General features: G+C 44.8%; 1 protein-coding gene across 3 annotated transcripts in view; it reads left to right on the forward strand.

Moving 5' to 3' along the window:
- The window catches only part of sun2 (Sad1 and UNC84 domain containing 2), an 82,267-nt gene that overhangs the window by 36,178 nt on the left and 19,254 nt on the right, over window positions 1-26,835 (forward strand). For all 3 annotated transcript variants that reach the window (XM_073033534.1, XM_073033533.1, XM_073033535.1), the window contains 6 exons: window positions 6,403-6,584; window positions 9,390-9,542; window positions 13,750-13,818; window positions 14,736-14,829; window positions 15,016-15,071; window positions 22,923-23,053. In XM_073033534.1, coding sequence (XP_072889635.1) covers window positions 6,403-6,584; window positions 9,390-9,542; window positions 13,750-13,818; window positions 14,736-14,829; window positions 15,016-15,071; window positions 22,923-23,053 — 685 coding nt within the window. The remainder of the gene's footprint in view (window positions 1-6,402; window positions 6,585-9,389; window positions 9,543-13,749; window positions 13,819-14,735; window positions 14,830-15,015; window positions 15,072-22,922; window positions 23,054-26,835) is intronic.

Below are 26,835 nucleotides of genomic sequence, written 5' to 3' on the forward strand. Positions count from 1 at the left end.
TGAACAAAGAAACTAAAGCTCTGAGGTAGAGGAGAGAGAGGGTAGAGGCAGAGGTAACAGCTCAGCTGGTCAGGCATTGATACTCGGAGCTAACATAACAGATGGACGATCTATAGCAGAGAAGTGGTCAGTTCTCTTTAGATGATGAGAAATCACAATCACCTTAATGAGCCACTGACACTAGGTTATCAATGCTGCCTTCTCCCTCTTGTAGGCTTTGATCTGAATCCCATGTATTTTCCTTCCCTTTGGGTGGGGAGAGATCAAGCTACTGATTCTGTCCTTCCCTTTGGGTGGGGAGAGATCAAGCTACTGATTCTGTGAGGTTGACTTGTGGTGACTGCTCAGATTACCCTTCCTCAACCGCAGTGTCTTTGTGGCTCTGATAGATTTGTTTTAAAAGTAAAGCCATATTGGTCATTAAAATTGTAGCCTACTCTTAAATGGTAGGGCATTGAGGAATGCAGTAGAACAGAGTGATCTAGGAATAATGGTGCATAGTTGCCTGAAGGTGGAATCTCATGTGGATAGGGTGGTGAAGAAAACTTTGGTATGCTGGCCTTTGTAAATCAGAGCATTGAGTATAGGAGTTGGGATGTAATGTTAAAATTGTACAAGGCATTGGTGAGGCCAAATTTGGAATATTGTGTACAGTTCTGGTCACCGAATTATAGGAAAGATGTCAACAGAGAAAGGTTGAACAAGTTAGGTCTTTATTCTTTGGAGCATAGCAGGTTGAGGGGGGACTTGATAGAGGTATTTAAAATTATAAGGAGAATAGATAGAGTTGACGTGGATAGGCTTTTTCCATTGAGAGTAGGGGAGATTCAAACAAGAGGACATGAGAGTTAAGGGGCAAAAGCTTAGGGGTAACACGAGGGGGAATTTCTTTACTCAGAGGGTGGTAGCTGTGTGGAACGAGCTTCCAGTAGAAGTGGTAGAGGCAGGTTCGATTTTGGCATTTAAAAAAAAACTGGATAGGTTTATGGACAGGGAAGGAATGGAGTGTTATGGGCTGAGTGCAGGTAGGTGGGACTAGGTGAGAGTAAGTGTTCAGCACAGACTAGAAGGGCCGAGATGGCCTGTTTCCGTGCTGTAATTGTTATATGGTTAGGTTTCGTATTCCCACTTTCTCCTTTTGACTTGAGCAAATCAGCCTTTAGCTCTTAAAGCTCAGCACGCAAGTACAATTACAAGGAAAGCACAGCAGCACATCTACTTCTGTAGGAGTTTGCAGAGATTTGGCATGACGTCTAAAACTTTGACGAACTTCTATGAATGTGTAGTGGAGAGTGTATTGACTGCATCACAGCCTAATACGGAAACACCTCGACTGGAAAATCTGGCAACAAGTAGTGGATACAGCCCAGTCCATCATGGGTAAAGCCTTCCCAACCATTGAGCCCATCTACATGAAATGCTGTTGCAGGAAAGCAACATCCATCATCAGGGACCCGCACCATCACCAAGGACATGCTCTCTTCTTGTTGCTGCCCTCAGGAAGAAGGTACAAGAGCCTCAGGACTCAAATCACCAGGTTCAGGAACAGTTATTACCCCTCAGCCATCAGGGTTTTGAAGCAAAGGGGATAACTTTACTTAACTTCACTTATCCCATCATTGAAATGTTCTCACAACCAATGGACTCACTTGCAAGGACTCTTCGTCTCATGTTCTGAATATTTATTGTTTATTTATTTTTATTATTATTAATTCTTTTTGTATTTGCACAGTTTGTTGTCTTTTGCACTCTGGTTGAATGCCCTAGTTGGGTGGTCTTTCATTGATTCTGTTATATTCTATAGATTTATTGAGTATGCCCACAAGAAAATGAAACTCAAGGTTGTATATGGTGACATTTTAATTTACGTTTTAAATGGTTAAATTTTCTTTAAACTTTATGTATAGATTCATAACTGTGACTTGCATTCTATGTGGTAATCACTTACTGTGAGTTTTCAAGAGGGCAGTCAGTTCCAGTGTGTTCACAAAGGGGTTACCTCTCAGGTGGGAAAATGCAGATTTCAAACGTCCACCTGTGCTGTTGTTGTACAAAGACATGAAATGCTGTGTGTAAGTAAACAAGTTCCCTCAGACACAAGGACTGTTTAGTTCCATACTTTGTTTACGTAATGAAGCGTTTTCTCTGAAGCCCTGCAACTCAATATTATCTGACAGTGGAGCCTATACTTATGATTGTGTTGTGAACATTGCAGCTTTGTGGATGGTCAAAAACCACAGGGAGGTTCGAGAAGAAAACATAACCAAATTCACTCTCCTCTTTGTTCTGCTCTCACAATCACCTATTTGTAGACTGTTTGTTCTCTCATGGCACACTGGGGTGTTAAACTTTTTGTAAATTTTGGGACTTGTGGGTCACTGCACAGCAATCTGTGCCTGGTATTGAACTGTGCTAGTTAGTTCAGTGATCAGTTCTTTCTGCAGATGTGGTTACAATGGTAATGGTACAGTTTATTGCTCCTTGGAATGGAGTGATGTATGTCTGCTGGGGTCTGTAATAATGCTGCATGGAGCCTCCAGTGGCTGTGGGTTAAGGTGTGACATACAGCTCTCTTAGCAGAACGCTTGGCTTTGTTGCACAGTTCTGGGCCTTCAGTCCTTCAATTTAGTTAAGGTTTCCATTGTTGTGTTTTCTTTTGTGTCTGGCCATGAGTTGCCTATGGTGTGTGGAAGGTGTGTGACGTGGAATGATGTCCCTCCTGCGGTGTTGTTCCTGTCAACCTTCTTTCTGATATACTTGAGGAAGGATGTACTGGCTTTGGAGGCATTGCCGAGGCGTACACCAGGTTGATTCCAGAGATGAAGGGGTTTAGACTATGAGGAGAGATTGAGTCGCTTGGGACTGTACTCACTGGAATTCAGAAGAATGAGAGGAGATCTTATAGAAACATATAAAATTATGAAAGGGATGGATAAGATAGAGGCAGGACAGTTGTTTCCACAGGTAGGTGGGACTAGAACTAGGGGACATAGCCTCAAAATTTGGGGGAGTAGATTTAGGATGGAGATGAACGAGGAGGAACTGCTTTTCCCAGAGGGTGATGAATCTGTGGAATTCTCTGCCCAATGAAGCAGTGGAGGCTACCTCAGTAAATAGACAAGGCTGGATAGATTTTTGCGTAGTAGGGGAATTAAAGGTTATGGGGGAAAAGGCAGGTTGGTGGAGATGAGTCCATGGTCAGATCAATCATGATCTTATTGAATGGGGTGGAGCAGGCTCAACGGGCCAGACTGCCTACTCCTGCTTCTTATCTTCTTATTGGACACCAGTGTGCCCTTCTAAGTTTTGAGATGCCTGGTTCATGGTGACCATTGTGCTAATTGTGGGCAGGTCTAAATTGGGGATGTTGGACTTCAATCCAGTGACCTATGGCATCTTTCTTGTCTTGACCGGGATCGTCTCCTTATTTTAGTTCCTGGAATGAGTTCTCCAGTTTAGAAGAGCAAAGTAAATCTGGGAAATGAGGTTTGGAAGGAGGCAGGATTGTTGGGGAGTGGGGAGAGGGGTGAAGGGGGAGAGAGATGTCAACATTTTTCTGTATTGAGCCCAGTTATGGAAAAGGATGAAGATAAATTAGGTGTGAATGCGAAGTACATAAATGACTGAAGGACAGGGTGAGGCCCTGATCAGGAATAATAAAGTTACAGGAGGTAATTGGTGGGATGAGAACTATCTTTGAAAGGAGAATGGATTCATTCTGCTACACTGAATGTTACAGGAGGAAGGTGCAGTGAGAGAGGCAGCTGAACAGCTGGCAGGAGTATATTTGGAAAAGATGAAAGGAAAGGGATGGAGGCAGAGTGCGCTTACTTGAAGCAGCCAAGTTCAATCGATGAGTAGGATATGGTTTGGTGGGGTGGGGTGGGGGGGGGGGGGGGAGGTGTATTGGGAAATGGCCAGCACCAGAGGTTCAAAATTGAAAGTCCATGGGGCTGAAGCTAGATAGCAAAGAGTTTTGTTTTTAAAGTGCAGCAGTGCACAGTAATTTAATATGGCTTGCAGCATTTCTAGCAAGCCTACGTTATGTTCCTATGTCATTTGTAACACATTTGTAAGCTTCACTGGGCTATTACTTGAGGCAAAGCCAACTGCATTCAACAGAAGTAATTTAGCAAAAGCAGAGTGGAAGCAGCTTCTCAAAGGCGAATCAGTCTCGGAGCAAAGGGAGGCACTGTAGGAGATTCAAAGAGTTCAGGGTATACCTGTTCCCATGAAGGAAAAGGGTGAATTGCTAAACTAGAGTTCTGAGGAAAAGATACATAGATGGTAGGTTAAGGAGAGGAGGAAAGCTTCTGACAAGATTCAACAGAAAGCTCAATAAAGGAGGGAAATTAGGAAAGAAGGGAGTGTATGAAACTATTTAGCAAAGAAAATCCAAAGGTGTTTTTTGTGCAGAGGATACAAGGAAGGTCGATGAAGATTATGTGACCGGCTTCACAAGAAAGGAGGAAGATGCTGATGGTGTGAGGTGAATGAATGTAAAATCTCAAGTGTGTTAAGACACTCAGCAGGCCAGGTAGCTCTATGGAAAAGAGTAAATAGTTGACATACACAAAATAGTTGACATTTCAGTTCAAGATCTAAGGGTCTTGACCCAAAACGTCGACTGTTTACTCCTTTCCATAGATGCTGCCTGACCTGCAGAGTTTCTCCAGAATTTTGTGTGTGTGTTGCTTTGGATTTCCAGCATCTGCAGATATTCTCATGTTTGAAAAGTATTAAGGAGTTTTCAGCTTCGACAGTGGATGAATCGTCAGGCCCAGATGAAGTAATTCAGGACGTTGAAAAAGGTGAGGGAGGAGATTGCAGAGGTTCTGAAGGGTAGGTATAGAGATTCTGAGTGCAGTCTGGATCTAGCAGTGATGCTAGAGGGTTTGAGGATGCTAACATTTAAAACCAGAATTTTACAAAGTTAGAAAACTAACCTGATTATGACCTCCTTGAGCAATGAACAATTTATTGGGATAAATTTGAAAGGCCAGTGTAAAGCCTGTTCACTTAAAAAGGAAGGGATTAATTAGAAACAGTGAGCCTGGATTTGTTGAAGAACCCAAGGGAGAAAGGCAAATTGGATTCTAAACAGGTAATTTTGGGTGTTCAGTGATGGTGAGGTTGTGTTAGTTGTGCTAGAGATTCATTCCCTAGCTGTGTGAAATGTACTTCCATGATTCAGGCATAAATGTATGGGATGTGATGAAGTTTTCAGATGTTACACAAATTGTCCACGTAGTTGATGGTGAGGAGGAAGGCTTTAGAACTGCAGGCAGATGTAGACCCTCCGATCATTGGGGCAGGAAAGAAGCAAATGTAATTTGATCTGGCAAAGCATGAGTTAATGTACTAAGGAGGTGTATGAGGTACAATAACTGGGAGGAACAGAGGGACCTCGGAGTGTCCATCTGCAGATCAGAAGCTGCACGGGATGCTTCATTAGCAGAAGTGCACAAGATTACACTGGAACTGGGTATAATACTTGCTCTATAGCTTGAGTATTGCATACAGTGCGACCATCACATTAAAGATAGATAGATAGATACTTTATTCATCCCCATGGGGAAATTCAACTTTTTTCCAATGTCCCATACACTTGTTGTAGCAAAACTAATTACATACAATACTTAACTCAGTAAAAAAAAAAGTGTTGGAGACAGTGCAGAGGAGATTTACGAGGACTTTGCTAGAACAGGAAGGTTACAGCTGTGAATGAAAGGTGGAAAATTTACTTTGAAATACAGACTGAGAGGAGACTAGATTGAGGGGTGTAAAATGATGATGCCGTGGGGATAGAGCACATAGGAAGAACCTATTTCCTATAGCATAAGGGGGTTTAAAAAAACAAGGAACAGGAATCTAATGTATTTGGTAGTAGGGTTAGAGAGGAGGTGGGGGGAACGCTTGTCCTCAGAAGGTGATGGGATGTGACCACATCTCAAAGGGTGATGAAGGCAGAAATCCTCAGTGTGTTTCGATTATGCACTTGTAGAAGTGTGGCCTGCAGGGTGTTGTTGGGATAGTGGATTTGGGCTCTGTTCCTTTCACTCAACTGGCAGGGATGGGCTGAATGGCCTCTTGTATCATAAGTCTTTTAAGAACTGGATTCTTCCAACTGTGCAAACCCAAACACCTGAGCAGTGCTCAGCAGCAATCCTGATGACCTTGACCGTTTTTGGAGCCTGTGTTCTTGGCCACTCGTCCTTAGCCTGTAATCAGACTGGCTATTTGCTTTCCAGCTGTCATGGGACTTGTACATAGTGACTGCCTCATTACCCTTGTAACAACAACCGCTGTATTTCAGGATGCAGTATCCTGTTTCTCTGGGATGTAGGTGTTTCTCAGTACTGCTCTGCCTGCATTCTCAATTAATGTCCTTTATCGTTGCAGGTTATCCAAGAGAAAGTCAAACAGTAAGCGCTCGGGACTTGTATCTGCACCTGGCATCAAGCGTTCAACATCCAACAGTTCAGTGAACAGTCAGAGCAGCTTTGCCAGTCATGTCAGCAACGCTTCCACACACTCTCAGCAATTTGCCAGCATTTCCAGCTGGCAGGAGCCTGAGCCAGTTGGTATGTGTCCCTGGGAGATAGTGATATGAGTAGCTGGGCACTCTTGCACCGTGGAAATCTTTACAGCTACTGAACAGCTTTTGTTCTGAAACTAAATAGTGGGTGGGGGGTGGGCAGTAGAGGAGAGCTAGAGAGTCTGGCTGCTGCTAGTGCCTGTGTGGAGTTAGCACATTGTCCCTGACCTGTTTCCCCTGGATATTCTGGGATTTCCACTCCCATCACAGAGACCTGCAGGTTGATGGGTGAATTGATTGCTGTAAATTGTTCCTAGAATGGAGGTGAGTGGTAGAATCTGTGTGTGTGTGTGGGGGGGGGGGGGGGGGGGAGAGTTAATTGCAATGTGGGGTTAGTGTACAAATGGTTGATTGGTGGTCAGTACAGATCCAGTGAGCTGAAGCTACAACATCACTGAGGATTGATTCTCAAAGTACAGTCCAGCAAAAATAACAGGCCATTCGGCCCGACCCACTTTGAAAGAGCTGTCTGACTACAGCCCTTCCTGTTTCCTCTCAGTCCTTGGAAGGAGGATCAGTGTCCTAGACAGTATCTCCCACACCTGCCTGTGGCCTGCACAGTTCTCCTTGTGTAACTTCAGCATCCAACTCTGCTCATCAGAAATTTTGGCCCTTGATCGTCCAACCCTCTCTCACTGGAAACAGTTCCAAAACCTGGCATAGGTTTGAAGTCCAAGAGCCTTTCCTCAGCCACCTCTTCTGAGAAACCCTTTATAGACTTTGCTGCAGGTTAAAGTTCTGAATGCCCTTCTATTTTCACTTGTGCATATCAAAGATCATAGCTTCTATCCCCTGGTCTTCTAGCCCATCACACATTTTCACACTGCTCCTTTTGTCGTGGTTTCTCGTGCTCCACAAATGACCAGGAGACGCAGAAGATTCTTCAAGAAGTATTAAACTTTAATTTGCAAATCAAGGCTGAGACAGTCATTGAGCTAGTCGCTGATTGCCCCCCGATCCTCGAACACAGCATTTTTTATAGCAATCTCCTGGTCCAGTTGCATTAGCATATGTAATCGGTCTATAGTTGCGTATCACACGTACCACACGTACATCTTGCCACCATTGTTTCTACCAATTGACTTAATCATGTTCTAATCTACATCTCTTAGTTACCTCTCATTAACACACCATTGTCTTCTACATTCTTAAGATTTCATTCTCCTACTAAATTGAGTACATGCATATCAAATAGCAAGTTTCAAAACTGCATAGTTTTGGTTACACAGCAAAATTTATACTTTTATACTCCAATACTCCCTGTGGTCTTGCTGGTTCCATCCATCTGTTCACTCACCAGCTCATATCCCTTACCTCAGTCTGGTTGTGTTCATCAGCCATTCATCTTTCTCCTAACGGTTCCCATCATCACCTTCCTTACTTATCAGACTCCAGCCTTTGTGCTTCTGCTTATTGCTGTCCTAGCTTGCACCAACTTGCTCCCCTCTCCCTGGTTCCATCTGCCCATTATCCATTACCTATTGTTGGGCTTGAAATTCTGCCCTGTGTTCTTTTAGGAAGAGAGACAACTAACACCGGAATATAGCAAAACGTGGCTTTATTGCAGAATTCGTAACTGGCACAGCGAATCCACGGAGTCGCTGGAGAAGGCGTTCTGTTTTCCCCTTACAATCTGCTCTTATTTATACCCCTTTTCCCCCCAGCACACCCCCCGCTACATATTAGGTAATATCGGGCACTTGTGTCCATCTTATTGGCCCGCAGCCATATGCTCACGAGTTACCTGTTTCTTTTGTTTACTGAATCGCGTGACACTAATAGTATCAGTGTAGCGGGGTCCCCAGTTTCGCTCCCCCCTCCCTCGCATCCCGGCCTCCTAACATTATGTGTGTTACGTGAGCCACTCCTGACCTGTAATGGCAGTCTCGAATTAACCCCAACACTATCCTCAGTCCTTCAGTTGCTGCAGGTCCCTGTCTCACCACTATCCCCTCTTTATACCGGTCATCTTCCCTCTCCACGCTTAGTACTGATGCAGGGATTTGATCTGAAATGTCAACAGTTCTTCCCCACCCACAGTTGCTGCACAACATACTGAGCTGTACCAGCATACTGCCTTGCCTTATAACAGCTGCTGTGCGATTATTGCATGACACTGTGAGGAAGACTGGCAGAAGAGTTGTCTGCAATAGTAAATAGTCCAAAACTGGGTACAATATGTAGACTGTGAAAGTAATACACACAAAATGCTGGAGGTACTCAGGCCAGGCAACATCTGTGGAAAAGAGTGAACAGTCAGTATTTTGGGCTGTGACACTTCATCAGACCTGGGGGGGAAAGAAATGAGGTCAGTGTAAGAAGCTGGGAGGAGAGAAGGAAGAAGTAAAAGGTAGGAGTTGGTAGTGAAACCGGGAGGGGGGAGAGGTGAAGTAAAGAACTGGGAAGTTGATTGGTGAAAGAGATAAAGGGCTGGAGAAGGGGGAATCTGATAGGAGAGGACAGAAGGCCATGGAAGAAAGGGAAGGGGGAGGAGCACCTGAGTGAGGTGATGGGCAGGTAAGCAGATGTGAGAGATGGGAATGGTGAGTGTGGGGCAATTACTGGAAGTTCGAGAAATCCATGTTCATGCCATCAGGTTGGAGGCTTCCTATAAACTGTTCCTCTAACCTGAGTGCGGCCTCATCGTGGCAGTAGAGGAGGCCTTGGACTGACAGGTTCTGGTAGCTTGTGATTGCAAGAGATTACTGACCTTGGGCTGTAGTGACTGGGAGGTGAGTGATTTCTTGAAATGATTTCGTTTGGTAACTTGTGTGATGTTTCTAACCTAAAGGTGTGCCTACCTTTGAGGACAATTACGAAGGGCTATCTGGGACGGTAAAGAGAGCAAATGGCTTTAGGACTGCGATTCTGCCAAAATCTCAAGCTCCTTCGGATATCTACACATCTTCAACATCTGGTTACTCCTCAGAGGATGAGCATCTGGGTAAATAGAACAATCTGTATCTCTCTGTCCTCTATCCTGCGCCCCACCCCTCCACATCCCTATCTGAAAGTACATTAGATGCTACATTTTCGGGGGGGGGGGGGGACACTATGGAATGGATGCAAGGGAGGTTTGGCCATTTGTGATTGAACTGCGATTGTTTTTAACTCGGGTGGGGGGTGGGCAGCCTGTTGCTGAGGTGGGGTGGGGCTGAGTGTGGGTGGACTCGAATGGCCATTCCTTTGTTCGAACATCCATTGGGAGTAACTTGTTGTTTCGAGCAGTCAATCAGCAGGCGGCAGGGGTAGTGCACTGGTGGACAATCTTTCCATTCAGCTCCTGATGGGGAAATATTTAAACAGTGCAGCCCTGATCTTCCCATGTTGGTGGACCCTTTCACAGAGGCACCCAATTTTGTTATTTGTAGACTTTAAGACTGTGTTTGGCCACGTTGATGCAGGTCACTGTGATCTACTGCACATTGTGGTGTTAGTTAGTTCACTGTTTGGTGTGGTCACTATCTGAACTACTGATCCTAAGAGCCATGTACTAACTGTCTTGGTAAATGCAGAAAAATGTTTGAGTCTCCCATCTGGGAAGTGAATAATGATCATGGCTTTGGTCTGGCTTTGTTAACTTAATAAAGAGACACAAAGTGATAACAAACATCTCTCCTCGGTGCCAAAGCTGAGCGAGATTCTTCAGTACAGACCTGAACCACAAAGCCAAGTGTGTGGGTAAACACCCTGCCTTTCATGTACCAGTCCTGCCACAACGCTCTCAAAGGGTCAGCAGTGAACAGGCATGCCCCTCTCAAGCTTGAGCCCTTCACCTTGCTTCCACTTTTCATTAAACACCATCACTTTTGAGAGATGCCTTCCATGGACTTCACCCACTGCACATGAACGTTTGTCTCCCCACCCTCCCACTTTGATTATTGCTCATTCACAGAGTTTTGGCGGGATAACAAATTACCCCATTCCTAGAACCCATTAACTGGGGAGAGGAAAGCCATCCCCACTCTGCTAGGGAGCAGTTAGTTCAGAGGTCTCCAGTTTTTGTCCAAGTATATCTGTCTACTTAAAATTACTAACAGTATCAGCTCCTGACTCTATGGTTGCTGATCACTTTGCAGTGAGACATTTTCTCTTTCATAACTTTACAATTATGTAAACCTTTAGTAGGTCACCTCATTCCGAGGAAAATATTCTTAACTTTTCCAAAGTGCTCCTTCCTGTTATTCCAGTTATCTGAGTCTTTTCCTAGGCTTGAAATCCTTCCATGTGTGGAGCACCACGCGGCTCCTACTTGGCCCAGCCACTAGTCTACACAGCTCTCAATTTTAAAAAAAATTAAATAAACAAACCTTTCTTTGTTTTTATGCCTTGATCTGTAAATCCTGGTGTGAAACACATCATACTTTCAATAATCTTACCTATTTGTGCATACAGCTACATGGTGAAATGCAGAGGGAGATGGCAGTGATGGTGTTAATGATGACCAGTAATCCAAAAAACAATGCATGTGTGTGTCTTTTTTTTTGCTTTTGACAGCTATGATCACTATGTTAGTTGGGAGCTTGTTGACAGCTCCAGCAGAGGTCTGTATACCTCGGCGACAAGCTTCTTTTAGCAGTCTTTCTCTGGTTGACAGCTAACACAGGAAATAGGTTGAAAGTTTGCAGTTTGTTTGTTGGCGAGAGCACTGTTTGTTTCTTCGTGTATTTGATAATTGGAAGTCTGGTAATAGATGGAGGAGACGGGATGGTGCCTCATCTGCAGATAATACTCTTTCCAGTCCTTCCAGATGCTTTGGGAGCTGCTGCCGAGCATCTTGTCTATTGCAAGTGCTCCTGTCATAATATCAGTAGCACTCTGGGGAGGAAGAGAGGGACTAAATGATGAACAAGCCAGCTGTTTTTCTCTGGATGAGGTTGAGAATTTTGACTCATCGAGAGATGACATATTGGAAAGATGTTGCAGAGTTTTACTTTACAGACCCTTTGACACATAATGTTGTGCTGAACTTTTAACCTACTCTAAGATCGATCTAACCCTTCCCTCCTACATAATTCTATAGTTTTCTATCATCCACGTGCCTATCAAGAGTCTTTTAAATGACCTTGGTGTATCGGCCTCTACCACCATCCCTGGCAGGGCTTTCCACACACCCATCACTCTGTGTAAAGGACTTGCCTCTGACATCTCTTCCTTCCCCCCCCCCCCCCCCCGGTACATTCCTTCAATCACCTTAAAATTATGCCCCCTTGTATTAGCCATTTCCACCCTGGGAGAGTATTCCTGCCTATCCATTCTATCTGCGCCTCTTATCTTGTACACCATTATCAAGTCACCTCTCATCCTCCTTTGCTCAAAAGAGAAAAGCTCTAGATTGCGCAATGTCTTCATGAGACATGCCTTCTAGTCTAGGCAGCATCCTGATAAATTTCCTCTACACCCTCACTAAAGTTTCCACATCCTTTCTATAGTGAAACATCCAGAACTGAACACAATATTCCATGTGGTCTAGCCAGAGTTTTATAAGGCTTATGTGTTGAACTCTTGAACTCAATCCCCCAACTAACGAAGGCCAACACACCATACACCACCTTAACCCAATCAACTTGCTTGGTAACTTGGTCCTCAAATGGACCCCAAGATCCCTCTATACCTCCTTACTGCCGAGTCCTGACATTATTCTTTCTTCAAATTCAACCTTCCAAAATGAATCACTTAAAACTTTTCCGGGTTGAATTCTATCTGCCAATCATGAGGTGGGTTCCTATGTGAAAGGCTGAACCTCTGCCCTATACTTGTATTCCCCTAAGGTCACATTGAACTTTTGGAGACTGGTGAGTCCCTGGTATTGACGCTGGGGATTTGAAGCTGGGGTGATTGGCAAGTCTTTTGTTTGTAGGTGACCATTGCTTTCTACTGTGTGATGTAGGTCAGACTCACTGCTTGCAAACCCACCCCTGGGGATTGGCCCAGTCTAGTTGCCCTGGGTGGGGATGACATGACCTTTGCTGCCAGGAAGGCACACAAGATAAATAGTAGGAGTAGAAAATGGTAGGAGTTAGTCATTTAAACATCCTCCACCAATCCATGTGATCATGGATAATCAACCACATCAATCCCCTGTTCCAGCTTTCTTCCCATGTCCTTTAGTTCCTTTAGTGTTATGAACTATGCCTTTTTCTTGAAATTATTTAATGCTTTCTGTGGTAGAAGATCCCACAGCTTCTCATCTCAGTCCTCTAACTCAATTTCTCTTCAGTTTTGCTGAAACCAGAAATCGGTCAGATGTTCCTTCACTGCACGGCCCTCCTCCCCCAGCAAGAACACCCTTCCTTGCATAAGAGACCTGTCATTTGGGGGGAGAGGGGCCCATTTATTCCTGCTCATCAGCCAGTTCCCTGTTGATATCAGTACTTGTCCTCAATCCCAAGTGTTTTAATTTTGTAACCAATCTCTTGTGTGAGATCCTGTTGAAAGTCCAAATGCCCTACATCCCCTCGTCTACTCTGCAAGTTTCATGCTTAAACTTCTCCTGTAGGCTTGTTAAGAATTATTTCCTTTTCATGAGTCCATGTATCTGATCATATCAGTCTTCACCAGGCACTCTGTTATTGCTGGTGAATCCCAACGCGTACCCACCACTGTCATGCTATCCTGGTTTCTTTGTACCTCTTTAAATAATAGCTATATTAGCTATTCTCCGATGTGCTCGAGAGTCTGAAGCTAATCCTGCTCTGTTTAGGAATGTAGTAACTAAGGGAAATTTTGACTGGAGGATGGGGTTGGGAGGATGTTTACAGAGTTATTAGAACAAGTGCCATCCCTTGCTTAGTGGCCACTGTGACCTCCAAGGAAGTGAGATGGCGTTGTGAGGAGTGCGCGATTCGGGAGAGGGGCTGTGGTTGTTTCAAGAGAATGGGGTCATGGAGGAGAGTGGGAGATGAACTGGAGGGTATTTGGGGAGGGGGATTGGTTATTGGGTGTTCTGGGGAAGAATGAGTTGGATGATGGGAGAGAGAGAGGCTGTGGGGCATTTGGGGGCAGGGGGGCAGTTTGAGAGGCTAATTAGCTGCTGAGTTTCTTTATGAACAGTTGCACAAGCTCTGGGCCAAGTGGCCCCTTGAGTGTTATAAACCATTTGGAGGTAAGTTTGCTTTGGTGACGTCTTCCTGTTCTTTCCCACCCTCTAGGTTCCTCACAGCCTGCAGCGACCTCTCCTGTTTCCAGGTTCTGGGGCTGGGTCTCGGTACTGTCTCCAGGTGCAAATTTTTCTTTTCTTGTCTTAATCCTTTTGGGTCAAAGCTTCCAAAGTTTCCCCAAGTGAACTGATGACCTGCTGACAAATGGGTCTCCCTGTTAGTGAAGCTCTTTCCTTAAACCACTGGTGTTTGCAGGTTCTGTTAGAGCAGCCTGCAATTGCTGGGACAATGCGGGAAGGAACCTGAATTGGTGGGAAGCGCTCTGACCTCACTGCAGTGTGTTCCTTCTGAGCCATTCAGAAATGATTGGTTAGTTGGATTTGCAGACTGGAGGGCCAGGAGACGACAGACTGACATCTGTCAGTGCTCAGTTACTTGAACCCAAATCAAACCCTATTATAACTCCTCGGGGAGGCTTGGTTTGAGTTGCAGAATTGCTATCCATGTGCACTTGGGAGATGAAAGAACAGGACCACTTTTGGACCTACTAACTTGCGTTACAACAAAGGAAGCCCTTTAGAAATTGGGGTGCAATGTAATGGTGGATATGTTCATGGCAAGTTTTACACAGTTTGTGTTGCTATGGGATAGTATTAGATGCACTGCCATCTCTCCCACTGTATGAGGGAGCACAGCCCAGCCAAAAAGCAAGTCTCCTGGCAGGCAGGAAGAGGCATTCTCTTTCCCATTTACTTTATCATATTTACTTCGGACATAGGAGATCATTCAGCTCATTGGGTCTATGTGCCTCATTGGTGCCATTGTCCTTTTCATCTCCCTGCAACCTGTCCTCTTTCACATGCTCATCAACTCCCCCAGATTCTCACAGCCACAGAAAGGGAAACAATCCTTTAGCTAGCTGCAGTTCCACAGTTTAACTGGGCTTTCATGTCTGAAAGACTGGGCAATTGCCCCATCCAGTGACCAGAAACGTCTGGGTTGAACGTTGTCTAATAATGTACCACCAAATCTTTCAGGTAAAGCTCTGTCCATGATGTACTGGTGGTTGGGCACGTCCTGGTACCGGTTAACAACAGCTGTCTCCTTGCTTGACGTCTACACGCTCTCTAGGTGCGTACTCCCTGCCTCTAACTGGTTAACAAAACCAATGTCGCTCGTCTACCTCCCCCTCACCGTATTACTGTAACCAGTACAACCTCCGTGGGGCAGCCTGCTCTCACTGGTACTTATGGTTGTGTTTCGAGAATGGAGCAGGACTGAGTGGCTGGGTCTGCTGACGTGTATTTTCCCCTCCAGGTGTGTCCCCTATGTGAAGAAGTGGCTGCTGCTGGTGTTGCTGGCGTTATTATTGGGTAAGGACCTGCTCCAGTTAAACTCTCAGCACTCACTCCATTCATCACCTGTCTGCAGGACAACATGAAGAGTAGTTGCTCATTGAGGTGGGAGCAGTTGAGGCAAACCATAAAGCTGGACGTGAGTGGTGACCTGGTTGAATGGAGGGCGGGTGAAGGATTGAAAATAGAGCTGGGGCCCATGGGTTAGGGTGACAACGAACAATACTGAGGGTGATGTGTCTGGGGTCTAAAGTTCTGATTGGATTTTGGAGGTCGAGGTGCAAACAGCTGTTTGAATGCAGGTTGTACTGTATATTCATTTTTTTCTGTATTTGTTAACATCATTGTCCTGATGCACACGCTTCCAGTAAGTATAAACATAGGAGGAGGGTGCAGAAGTAGGTGGGGGTTGTAGATCCCTGTTGGGATTGTGTTATGTATCCACAGAGCAGGAAAGACAAGTCGGCTGTCAGTTCAAGCTCTGCTACTCAGCCGTGACAATCCCTGATGACAGCCAGTAACCAGTTTTCCTTCCGCGAGATGAGTGTGTTAGTCTTTGTCTCTGGCATCAAACATTCGCAGCCTGGTGTGCAGATCATATTTTTGTTTGTGTCCTCTCGCCTGCTGCATATTGGATGGCTGGTTGCAGGAGATCTAATCTCTTGTCAATCAAGTCCTTCTGCCTTTGGGCCTGCTGCATATGGCACTGGATAGGCTTTGTAAAACTTCGGCTGGCAGTTATCCTTAACCTTGAACTTAGCTGCCGGACCACTGTGTACTGGAGTGTCAGCATGGAAAATCTGCTGCCACCTTTGCAATAGAATTCAATACAGGGTTTGCCCCAATTGATGCAGGACAGCACCGATAGCATCTTTTTAATCCAATTTCTGCCCAGCAAGTTAGGTTGTTGGCTTCCCCTGACTACAGGCACAGATAAGTGAAAGAAATCCCCCAGTGAGTCATTTCCACTAAGTACACCATACATGTCAGTGCTCTCTCCAGTGTAGCTGCAGAAATTGAGTTTGACGATGGTAAGTTTTGAATCTGGTGCAAGGATAATACGTTTACAGACAGCTGACCCAGTATCCAGCTTAAATTTCATGGGCTGGTTGTCCACATTGAGTGTAACCAAGTAAGGAGGCTGGTTTTGGTGGCTCACGTCGTGGGTTTGGAAAATACTGCCCACTTCACTCTGGCTGTCTCCTTGCATGGAGTTAATGGTTGAATTTTGCTATTTTCTCATGGTGCATTGCTTAGCCAAGCATGCTTTCTCGAGGTGCCCTACTTGCTAGTAGAACCAGCAGACTGTCTTTTGATGTTTGCAGTTAGACCATTGGGCATGACTTCCACCACAGCGATGGCTGCCTTGCAGAATCTTATGTGATCTCAGTGGAGACTGTAGCCTATGGGCCAGTATCGGCTGGCAAACATTGACATTTCTGAGAGGGGTCTGAATCTGAAGAGTCTTGACTGCCTCCCATATTTACAATGTATGGACAATACTTTCTCTGAAACTACACACAAACTTTACACCTCCCGATTCGCACCCACACCACAGACATCAAATGAATTTTAATCAGCATTGTCTGGTCTGGGATTCACGGCTTTTAGGGGCCTATTGTTCAGAGCAGCTCTCCAAATTAAATCCACAATACACATTCAGATGTGAAGTCTGGGTAGCCAAAGTCATTTCCTATAGGTAAATGTGCTCAACCCAAAAATTGCTTTAATGGACCATTCTTGTTTTGATCCTTCTTACCAAAATGTTACGTATCCATGGGGCAAGAATGACAATGCAGAAGTACGATTAAACATTATTTACCTGAATCATGTTAACAATGTTACAAGATGGACAATTTACAGTGTGAGAGCTATGAACCGAACTCACCGAGACAAAGAGATGTGCACCTGAAAGCCCACGCCAAACAGTGTGCCTCCCACACGTAGGAGGGCCAATGATTCACCGCACGATTGATTGATTGTCCGCATGTGCACTTGTCACGTTCTTGCAATAGATCTTGGAAACATAGAAAACCTACAAGACAATACAGGCCCTTCAGCCCACAAAGCTGTGCCGAACATGTCCTTACCTTAGAAATCACCTAGGGTTACTCATGGCATCTATTTTTCTAAGCTCCATGTACCTATCCAGGAGTCTCTCAAAAGAGCCTATTGTATTCTATTGTATCCACCTCCACCACCGGCGCTGGCAGCCCATTCCATGCTCTCACTACTCTCTGCGTTTTTTTTTAAAAAGCAACAACTTACCCCTGACATGTCCTCTGTACCTACTTCCAAGCACCTTAAAACTGTGCCCTCTTGTGGCAGCCATTTCAGCCCTGGGAAAAAGCCTCTGACTATCCACACAACCATTGCCTCTCATCATCTTATACACCTCTATCAGGTCACCCCTCGTTCTCAGTCGCTCCAAGGAGAAAAGACCAAGTTCACTCAACCTGTTCTCATAAGGCATCCTCCTCAATCCAGGCAACATTCTTGTAAATCTCCTCTGCACCCTTTCTGTGGTTTTAACATCCTTCCTGTAGTGAGGTGACCAGAACTGAGCACAGTACTCCAAGTGGGGTCTGATCAAGGTCCTACATAGCTGCAACATTACTTCTCTGCTCCGAAACTCAATCCCACAATTGATGAAGGCGGATGCACTGTATACCTTCTTAACCACGGAGTCTACCTGCACAGCAGCTTTGAGTGTCTTATGGATTCGCATCCCAAGATCCCTCTGATCCTCCACACTGCTAAGAGTCTTACCATTAATGCTATATTCTGCCATCATATTTGACCTACAAAAATGAACCACTTCACACTTATCTGGGTTGAACTCCATTTGCCACTTCTCAGCCCAGTTTTGCCATCCTATCAATGTCCCGCTGTGACCTTTGACAGCCCTCCACACTATCCACAACACCCAAAATCTTTGTGTCATCAGCAAATTTACTAACCCATCCCTCCACTTCCTCATCCAGGTCATTTATAAAAATCACAAAGAGTAAGGGTCCCAGAGGCACAGCACTGGTCACTGACCTCCATGCAGAATATGACTCATCTATAGCCACTCTTTTTGCCTTCTGTGGGCAGGCCAGTTCTGGATCCACAAAGCAATGTCCCCTTGGATCCCATGCCTCCTTACCTTCTCAATAAGCCTTGCTGAAATCCATATACACTACATCTACTGCTCTACCTTAGTCAATGTGTTTAGTCACATCCTCAAGAAATTCAATCATGCTTGTAAGGCATGACCTGCCTTTGACAAAGCCATACTGACTATTCTTAATTGTATTATCCCTCTTCAAATGTTCCTATCTCCCTCAATCTGAAACACTCCTTCTCACTTATTTATAGGCCGGTCAGCTGGGCAGAGGGGCGACAAACTGAATTTGATCCAGAGAAGTGTAAAGTACAATATTTGTGGCAGGAGTTGTAACAAGGCAACAATAGAACAATATTGTAGTGTGTTGCAACGGAAGGACTTTGGAGTATATATCCACAGATCCTTGGGGACAGGAGAATAGGCAGAGAACACTACAGCACAGAAACAGGCCATTCAGTTCATCTAGTCTGTCCAACACCATTAACCTGCCTAGTTCCATTGACCTGCACCCAAACCATAGCCTACCATACCTCTCCCATCCATCTATCTATCCAAATTTCTCTTAAATGTTGACATCAAACCTGCATCCACCACTTGCACCGGCAGCTCATTCCACACTCTCACCACCCTGTGAATAAAGACGTTTCCCTTCATGTTCCCCGAGAACATTTCACTTTTCACCCTTAACCCATGACTTCTAGTTCTAGTCTCACTCGACCTCAGTGGAAAGAGCCTGCTCTTTCATAATTTTCTTCCTCATCCCTCATAATTTTGTATACCACTATCAAACCTCCTCAATCTTCTACGTTCTAGGGAATAAAGTCCTAACCTATTCAATCTTTCTCCATAATTCAGGTCCTTGGGTCCCAAGAACATCCTTGCAAATTTTCTCTGCACTCTTTCAATCTTATTTACATCTTTCCTGTAGGTAGGTGACCAAAACTGCACACAATACTCCAGATTAGGCCTCACCAATATGTTCTACAATTTCAAAATAACATCCCAACTTCTGTACTCAATACTTGGATGGCCAATACTTTGATGGCCAATGTGCCAAAAGCTTTCTTTAGGACCCTACTTAACTGTGACGTAACTTTCGTAGAATTATGGACCTGTATTCCCAGATCCCCATGTTCTATGCACTCACTCTTCAGTGCCCTAGTGCTTGCTGTATAAGACTTACCCTGGCTGGTCCAACCAAAGTGCAAAACCTTGCACTTGACTGCATTAAATTCCATCTGTTTTTTTCCAGCTGATGCAGATCCTGCTGCAAGCCATGGTAGTCTTCCTCACTGTCAAATACATCCCCAATCTTAATGTCATCCACAAATTTGCTGATCCAGTTTACCGCATTATCCAGATCATTGATATAGATGACAAACAACAAAGGACCCAGCACCGATCCTTGTGGCGCACTACTAGTCAAAGACCTCCAGTCAGAGAGGCAACCATCTACTACCTCTCAGGCTTCTGCAAAGCCAATGCCTAATCCAATTTACTACCTCATCTTCAATGCCAAACAACTGATCCTTCTTGACCAAGCTCCCATGAGCTACCTTTTCAAAGGTCCAGTTTAAGTCCATTCACTGCCTTGCCTTCAACTTTCCTGGTAACTTCCTCAAAAAAATGAGATTAGTTAGACAAGTCCTACAACACACAAATCCATCTTCACCATCTCTAATCAGTCCCTGTCTATCCAAATACTTTATTCGGTCCCTTCAAATACTTTGTAATAATTTTCTCACTACTGATGTCAGGCTCACCGGCTAATTCTTAGAGCCTAGCTTAAAAAGTGGAACAAGATTAGTTATCCTCCAATCCTCTGGCACCTCACCAGTGCCTAAGGATGTTTAAAATATCTCTGCTAAGGCCTCTGCAATTTCAGCACTAGCCTCCCACAGGGATCAAGTGAACACCTTGTTATGCCCTGCGGATTTATCCACCCTAATTTGCCTCGACAGCAAACAACTCCTCCTCTGTAATCTGTATAGGGTTCATGACCTCACTACTGTTTTGCCTTAGTTCTATAAACTCTGTCCATCTCTTGAGTAAATTCAGCAGCAAAAAATCAATTTCAGATTTCCCCCATTTCTTTCGGCTCCTCACAGATTTTCTTATTGATCTTCCAGAGCACCAAATTTTGTCCCTTGTCAGTTTTATCCTTTTGCTCTTAATATATCTGTAGACGTCATTGGGAATGTCCTTCACCTTGTCTGCTTGAGCAACCTTGTGCCTTCTTTTGGCACTCCTGATTTTCTCCTTAGTGTTCTCTTATATTTCTTATACTCCCTAACTGCCTCATTTGTTCCTACTTGCCTATACCTGTTATGCAGCTAATTCATTTTCTGAACCAGGACTTCAATATCTTTTGAAAGCCAAGATTTCCAAAATCAGTTATCCTTGCCTTTTATTCTGACAGGGACATGCAGTACAAATTCTGTACTCTCAAAATTACACTTCTGAAGGTCTCCCCCTTACCAAGTACACCTTTGTCTGAAACAACCTGCCCCAATCTACACTTGCCAGATGCCATCAATATTGGCTTTACTCCAGTTTAGAATCTCAACCCACAGACCAGACCTATCCTTTTCCATAATTAGCTTGAAACTAATGGTATTATGATCACTAGATGCAAAGTGTTCCCCTACGTAAACTTCTGTCACCTGTCCTGTCTCATTCCCTAATAGAAGATCTAGTATTGCACTCTCTCTCTAGTTGGGAATTTTGTTTACTGATTAAGGAAACTTACCTGAACATATTTGATAAACTTTCCCTTCCAACCCTTTTACAGTATGGGGGTCCCAGTCAATATGTGGAAAGTTAAAATCACCCACTATCACAATGTTTTGTTTCTTACAACAGTCTGCAATGTCTCTACAAGTTTGCTCTTGTAAATCCTGTAGATAGTTGGGTGGTTTATAATATAGTTCCATGACATTTTCCCTGACTAGCAATGCCACCTTCCCCCTTTAATCCCTCCTGCTTTACCACGTCTAAAACAATGGAACCCCGGAACACTGAGCTGCCAGTCCTGCCCTTCCTGCAACCAAGTCTCAGCAATGGCAATCAATAGCTACAGTATCATAACTCCACATGCTGATCATGCCCTAAGCTCATCCACCTTTCCTACAATACTGCTTGTGTTGAACTGTACGTAGCTCAGAATATTAGTCCCATCATGCTCAACCTTTTGATTCCTGACGTATGTATGCATAACAATGGCTTTCCTACAACTACTCCACTCTTTTATGGCGTGCTCGTTCCCATCCCCCTGCGTTTTCTAGTTCACTCCCCCCTCCCCACCCACCTGCACAGCACTAGTAAATCTTCCTGCTAGGATATTAGCTGCCCCTCGAATTGAGATGCAAACCATTCCTTTCCCACCTTCCCTGGTAGAGAGCCCAATTTTCTAAAAATCTGAAGCCCTACCTCCTGCACCATCTCCTTAGCCACATGTTAAACTGTATAATCTTCCTATTTCTGACCTTACTAGCATGTGGCACAGGTAGCAATCCTGAGATCACAACCCTGGAGGTTCTATCCTTTAATTTTGCACCTAACTCACTGAACTCACTTTGTAGTACCCTGTCACCCCTCCTACATATATCATTGGTACTGAGATTAACCACAACCTCTGGCTGCGCCCCCTCCTGAGGACTGGATTTGAAATGTCCCTGACCCTGGCACCCAGGAGGCAACATACCACCCAGGAATCTTGTTCTTGTTTTCAAAATCTCCTTTCTGTACCCCTAACCAACAAATCCCCTATCACTGCAGCTTGCCTCTTCTCCAATGGAGTGGATAGAGAGTACAAAATGCTAATAAACCAATGCAGAAGATACTCAAGTTGAATAGCATCTATGTAGAGAGGCACAGTTAAGAATGATTAATCTTTTTGCCAGGGTGCTAGAGTCTGAAACTAGAGGGAATTAATTTAAGGCAAGTGGGAAAAATCTATAGGGGCAGCTTTTCACACAAACTGTACTGGGCATATGGAATGAGCTGCCATAAGAAATGATAGAGCAAGGTATAATGACAACATATAAAATACATTTAGACATGTATACGAATAGGAAAGGAATATGGTCCACATGTCAGTAAATGAGACTTGTTCAGGTTGGCAAATTAATCAGCTTGGACAAGTAGGGCCAAGTCGTCTGTTTCCAAGTTGTATGATTCTATGTTTTTAAGATACTTTTTGTTAAAAATCGATCAAGGTATAGAATATAAGTGCAAGGAGGTTATGCCAGAAGGCTTTCTGTGCAGTTTTTGTCTCAACATGACATGAAAGATCTGTTTACACTGGAGAGGGTGTAGAAGAAATTTATAAGGATGTTGCCAGGACTGGAATTTCAGCCATGACAAAAAGTTGAATGGGTTGGAGCTGTTTTAAGAGGAGTTTGAGGGGACATTTAATTAAGGTGCATAAATGGGAACCTGGATAGAATTTATAGAAAGGACCTGTTCTTTGGCTGATGGGTCAAGAACCAAGAGGCATAGATTTAAAGTAGTGGTAGAAGGATAAAATGAGGGTTGATGAGAAAGCTTCCCCCAGGATGCTGGGGTGTGGAACTCTAAAAGAGTGGAGAGGCAGAAACCCTCACAACATTGAAGCTTGGTGTGTTCTTGAAGAGCCAAGGCCCGCAGGGCTGCAGACGTAGTGCAGAGGTGGGTTAGAGTGGGAAACTGGCACCAACACTATGAGCCAAATTGCCTCCTGTATCTTAAATGTATGCTTTCTTTTTGTTCTGCCTCTGCAGGTGTTTGCCTCTTACTATCAGCCAGAAGTATCTGGTCTCGTGCTGAGAAGCCAGTGGAAGGAGCAGGAACTGAGAAGAGGGTAGTTGGGCCTCAGGAGCCGGCAACCCCTGTGCTGGACCTCACTCTACAGGTGAGCTCCTATGCATTAAGTCGGTAGCTCTTGGTTCACTCTGGTGGCAAATCTCACTGTAGCTCCTGGAGTCGCATCTCCAGCCTGGCTCACAGATTTGCTGGAGCTACTATGGCTGCAGGTTCCCACAAAGTCTACTCCCCCCCCCCCCTCCCCCCAGATAATGGTACAGCCATCAGTGGCTTTAGCAACTTGCACATCCATAGGTTGTTATCAGTGTAATTGTCCCCATATCTGAGACTCGAGGATGGTTCCAGAATCCAGTGAATACCCAGTGCATCCCTATACTCACTGGAGTTCTTCCACAATAACACAATCTGAGAAACTTAACTGGCCCTTTAAAGACAGCCTCAGTCATGTAGGTGCCAAAGTAAATGCCCTATTGCCTTCCTCGGTGCCTCCTCAGCTGACATCTCCCATCACCTGCAGACCAACAGACTAAAGGCTGTTACCCCAGTTACATTTGCAGAGTCTAGTTTCCTCACAATGTGCCTGTTCAGTATGATGCAGGAGAGTGGACCAATGCCCTTGAATGTGGAGATTTTTTTTTAAATGCGTGACAGATATTCTCACCCTTTCCCAGACAATTTGATGCTTTCAATTGTGTTGCGTCCACTGGATCACCAAAACTCTTGTATCTATATTCAGAAGAAAACCATTCAGCCCATCAGTGTTTTACACAGATAATTTATTGCAGCAGTTAACCCACCTTTGGGTCTTTGTGATGAGAGATTTTGATTTTGCAGTTCTTCAGTTTCAAACCAGTCCATGATTGTGTTCTTCCCCCTCTGTTATCTTGACCAACTTTCAATCACCCTGGAGGTCCGAATCAATAGACAATAGACAGTAGGTGCAAGAGTAGGCCATTCGGCCCTTCTAGCCAGCACTGCCATTCACTGTGATCATGGCTGATCATACACAATCAGTACCCCGTTCCTGCCCTCTCCCCATATCCCTTGACCCCGCTATCTATAAGAGCTCTATCTAACTCTCTCTTGAATTCATCCAGAGACTTGGCCTCCACTGCCTTCTGGGGCAGAGCATTCCACATATCCACCACTCTCTGGGTGAAAAAGTTTTTCTGCATCTCTGTTCTAAATGGCCTACCCCTTATTCTTAAACTGTGGCCTCTAGTTCTGGACTCACCCATCAGCGGGAACATGCTTCCTGCCTCCAGCGTGTCCAATCCCTTAATAATCTTATATGTTTCACTCAGATCCCCTCTCATCCTTCTAAATTCCAGTGTATACAAGCCCAGTCGCTCCAATCTTTCAACATATGACAGTCCCGCCATTCCGGGAATTAACCTTGTGAACCTACGCTGTACTCCCTCAATAGCAAGAATGTCCTTCCTCAAATTTGGAGACCAAAACTGCACACAATACTCCAGGTGGGGTCTCACCAGGGCCCTGTACAGCTGCAGAAGGACCTCTTTACTCCTATACTCAATTCCTCTTGTTATAAAAGCCAGCATGCCATTAGCTTTCTTCACTGCCTGCTGTACCTGCATGCTTGCTTTCATTGACTGATGTACAAGAACACCTAGATCTCGTTGTACTTCCCCTTTTCCTAACTTGACTCCATTTAGATAGTAATCTGCCTTCCTGTTCTTGCCACCAAAGCGGATAACCTCATATTTATCCACATTAAACTGCATCTGCCATACATTTGCCCACTCACCCAACCTGTCCAAGTCACCCTGCATTCTTATAACATCCTGCTGACATTTCACACTGCCACCCAGCTTTGTGTCATCAGCAAATTTGCTAATGTTACTTTTAATCCCTTCATCTAAGTCATTAATGTATATTGTGAACAGCTGCGGTCCCAGCACCGAACCTTGCGGTACCCCACTGGTCACAGCCTGCCATTCCGAAAGGGACCCGTTAATCACTAGTCTTTGTTTTCTGTCAGCCAGCCAATTTTCAATTCATGTCAGTACTCTGCCCCCAATACCATGTGCCCTAATTTTGCCCACTAATCTCCTATGTGGGACTTTATCAAAAGCTTTCTGGAAATCCAGGTACACTACATCCACTGGCTCTCCCTTGTCCATTTTCATAGTTACATCCTCAAAAAAAACTCCATAAGATTAGTCGAGCATGATTTTCCCTTCATAAATCCATGCGGACTCGGACTCATCTTGTCCGGGACACTGAAATGCCATTATCTGCTGCCTTCACTGTGCCTTCAGAGATCAAAGTTTCGAATTTGAAATTCCCTCCCTATAACAGTTTGGCACTCAGTCTGGGCCGAAGGACAAGCAGCAGGTGCTGGGCTTGAACAGTGCACTGAACTGTTCACCAACTGCTTTTGTCTTGTAGTTGGAGGAAATTTCTTTGCACATGATACTGATGTCAGGCAAGTTGTGTGCTCACAGGGGACTGCAGGGAAATGGCTGTATGGATATACTCCCTCCTGTGGGCAGATGAGCTGACAGGGTGTTGAAGCTGGAGAGGCTACAGCACACCAATGCTGTTCCAGTTGTGTATATAAACCCTTGCCTCTTACAGTTCCTTAAGCTAGTGCTATGTGGCTGGTCTTTGGTCCGCAAATTGCAGTTCTCCAATGGGAAAAATTCTCCCTTCAGCTCATTCAAGAAGCAGCTTTAAACAGAGAGAGGTGATCAAATCAGAGGGCTGTATTACAAAATTATCATGGAGAACTCCATGAGTTAGAACTCTCTACATGGGGAGCGAGGGAAGGAGTGATGCCATTCACCTCCAACATTGAGACAATGCACACTAAAAAAAATCCTTGTGTAGGGCAAGTCTGACCCAATCAGCCATTCTTCCCTCCCTGTCATTCACCTGGTTGCCCATCCTCCCTGCCAATCACAACACAGAAGATTTGGTTATCCCCCTCCTTCCTGTCAATCAAACATCCATCTCTCCAGCTTCCGAAGGTGCCTCTGTCTGGTCTCCCATTCACTTGCCTGTCATTCCAGTGCAGCTGACATCTGATGGGACCCACATCTGAATTGACTGCACAGTAATGCAGCCATTGACCTGTACTTTAAAGATCCTGTGGGGAAGGGCTGGGGTGGGAAGAGTGCTTCAGCATTTCTTTTGCCTTGACGGGCAGTTCATCGCCACGAATTAATTTCTTGATCCTCAAGAAAACCTGGCCTAGCAGGTTTCTGAATGAAGGCTGTCGTTTCCTCTGACACACCTGGTCTGAGTCCTGACCTTCCAGTTCAGCATTAAGGACCTATTTTGCAGTCATCCAGTCACTCACAGGCTGACAGAATTGTGGCTGGTTTCTAAGAATTGCACAACACATGGCCTTTGGTTATTTTATGCAGCACTGCCCTCCCTGCACCCATGTGTGTGCAGTTTGCACAGTCCTTGTCAGCTGCCTATATCTGTGTGGTTAGCACCCATTCCTCCTCCATTGGCAACAAGTCAGGAAGAGTCCAAAGAACTAACTTGAGTGGATAATTTTGGTCATTACAGTGCAGGAGGCACCTGAGGCCATAGTGTGCATGTCAGCTCCAGTAAGTAAATGTGGAATCAAACTGCATACAGTCTCCTCACAGAAAGAGAAGTGAGACTCTTGTTGCTTTGTGTCTGTGGTTATGAGGTGTTGGTAAGAGCCTGCCACCACTCAGGCACAATGCAACATCTAATTTAACATCGTGAAGGCGTGATACCCGAGGTGGGATTTGCTCTTTCTTCAGTCTGTGAGTGTTTTGTTTCAGTAAGGGCTTAAAACCAAACACTGGGCTGCCACTGGAGAAATGTTGATCAAGGGAGTTGGTGAGAAGGGAACGGGAGAGCTAG

This window comes from Hemitrygon akajei, chromosome 31, assembly GCF_048418815.1.
Source record: "Hemitrygon akajei chromosome 31, sHemAka1.3, whole genome shotgun sequence".
NCBI classification, from domain to species: Eukaryota; Metazoa; Chordata; class Chondrichthyes; order Myliobatiformes; family Dasyatidae; genus Hemitrygon; species Hemitrygon akajei.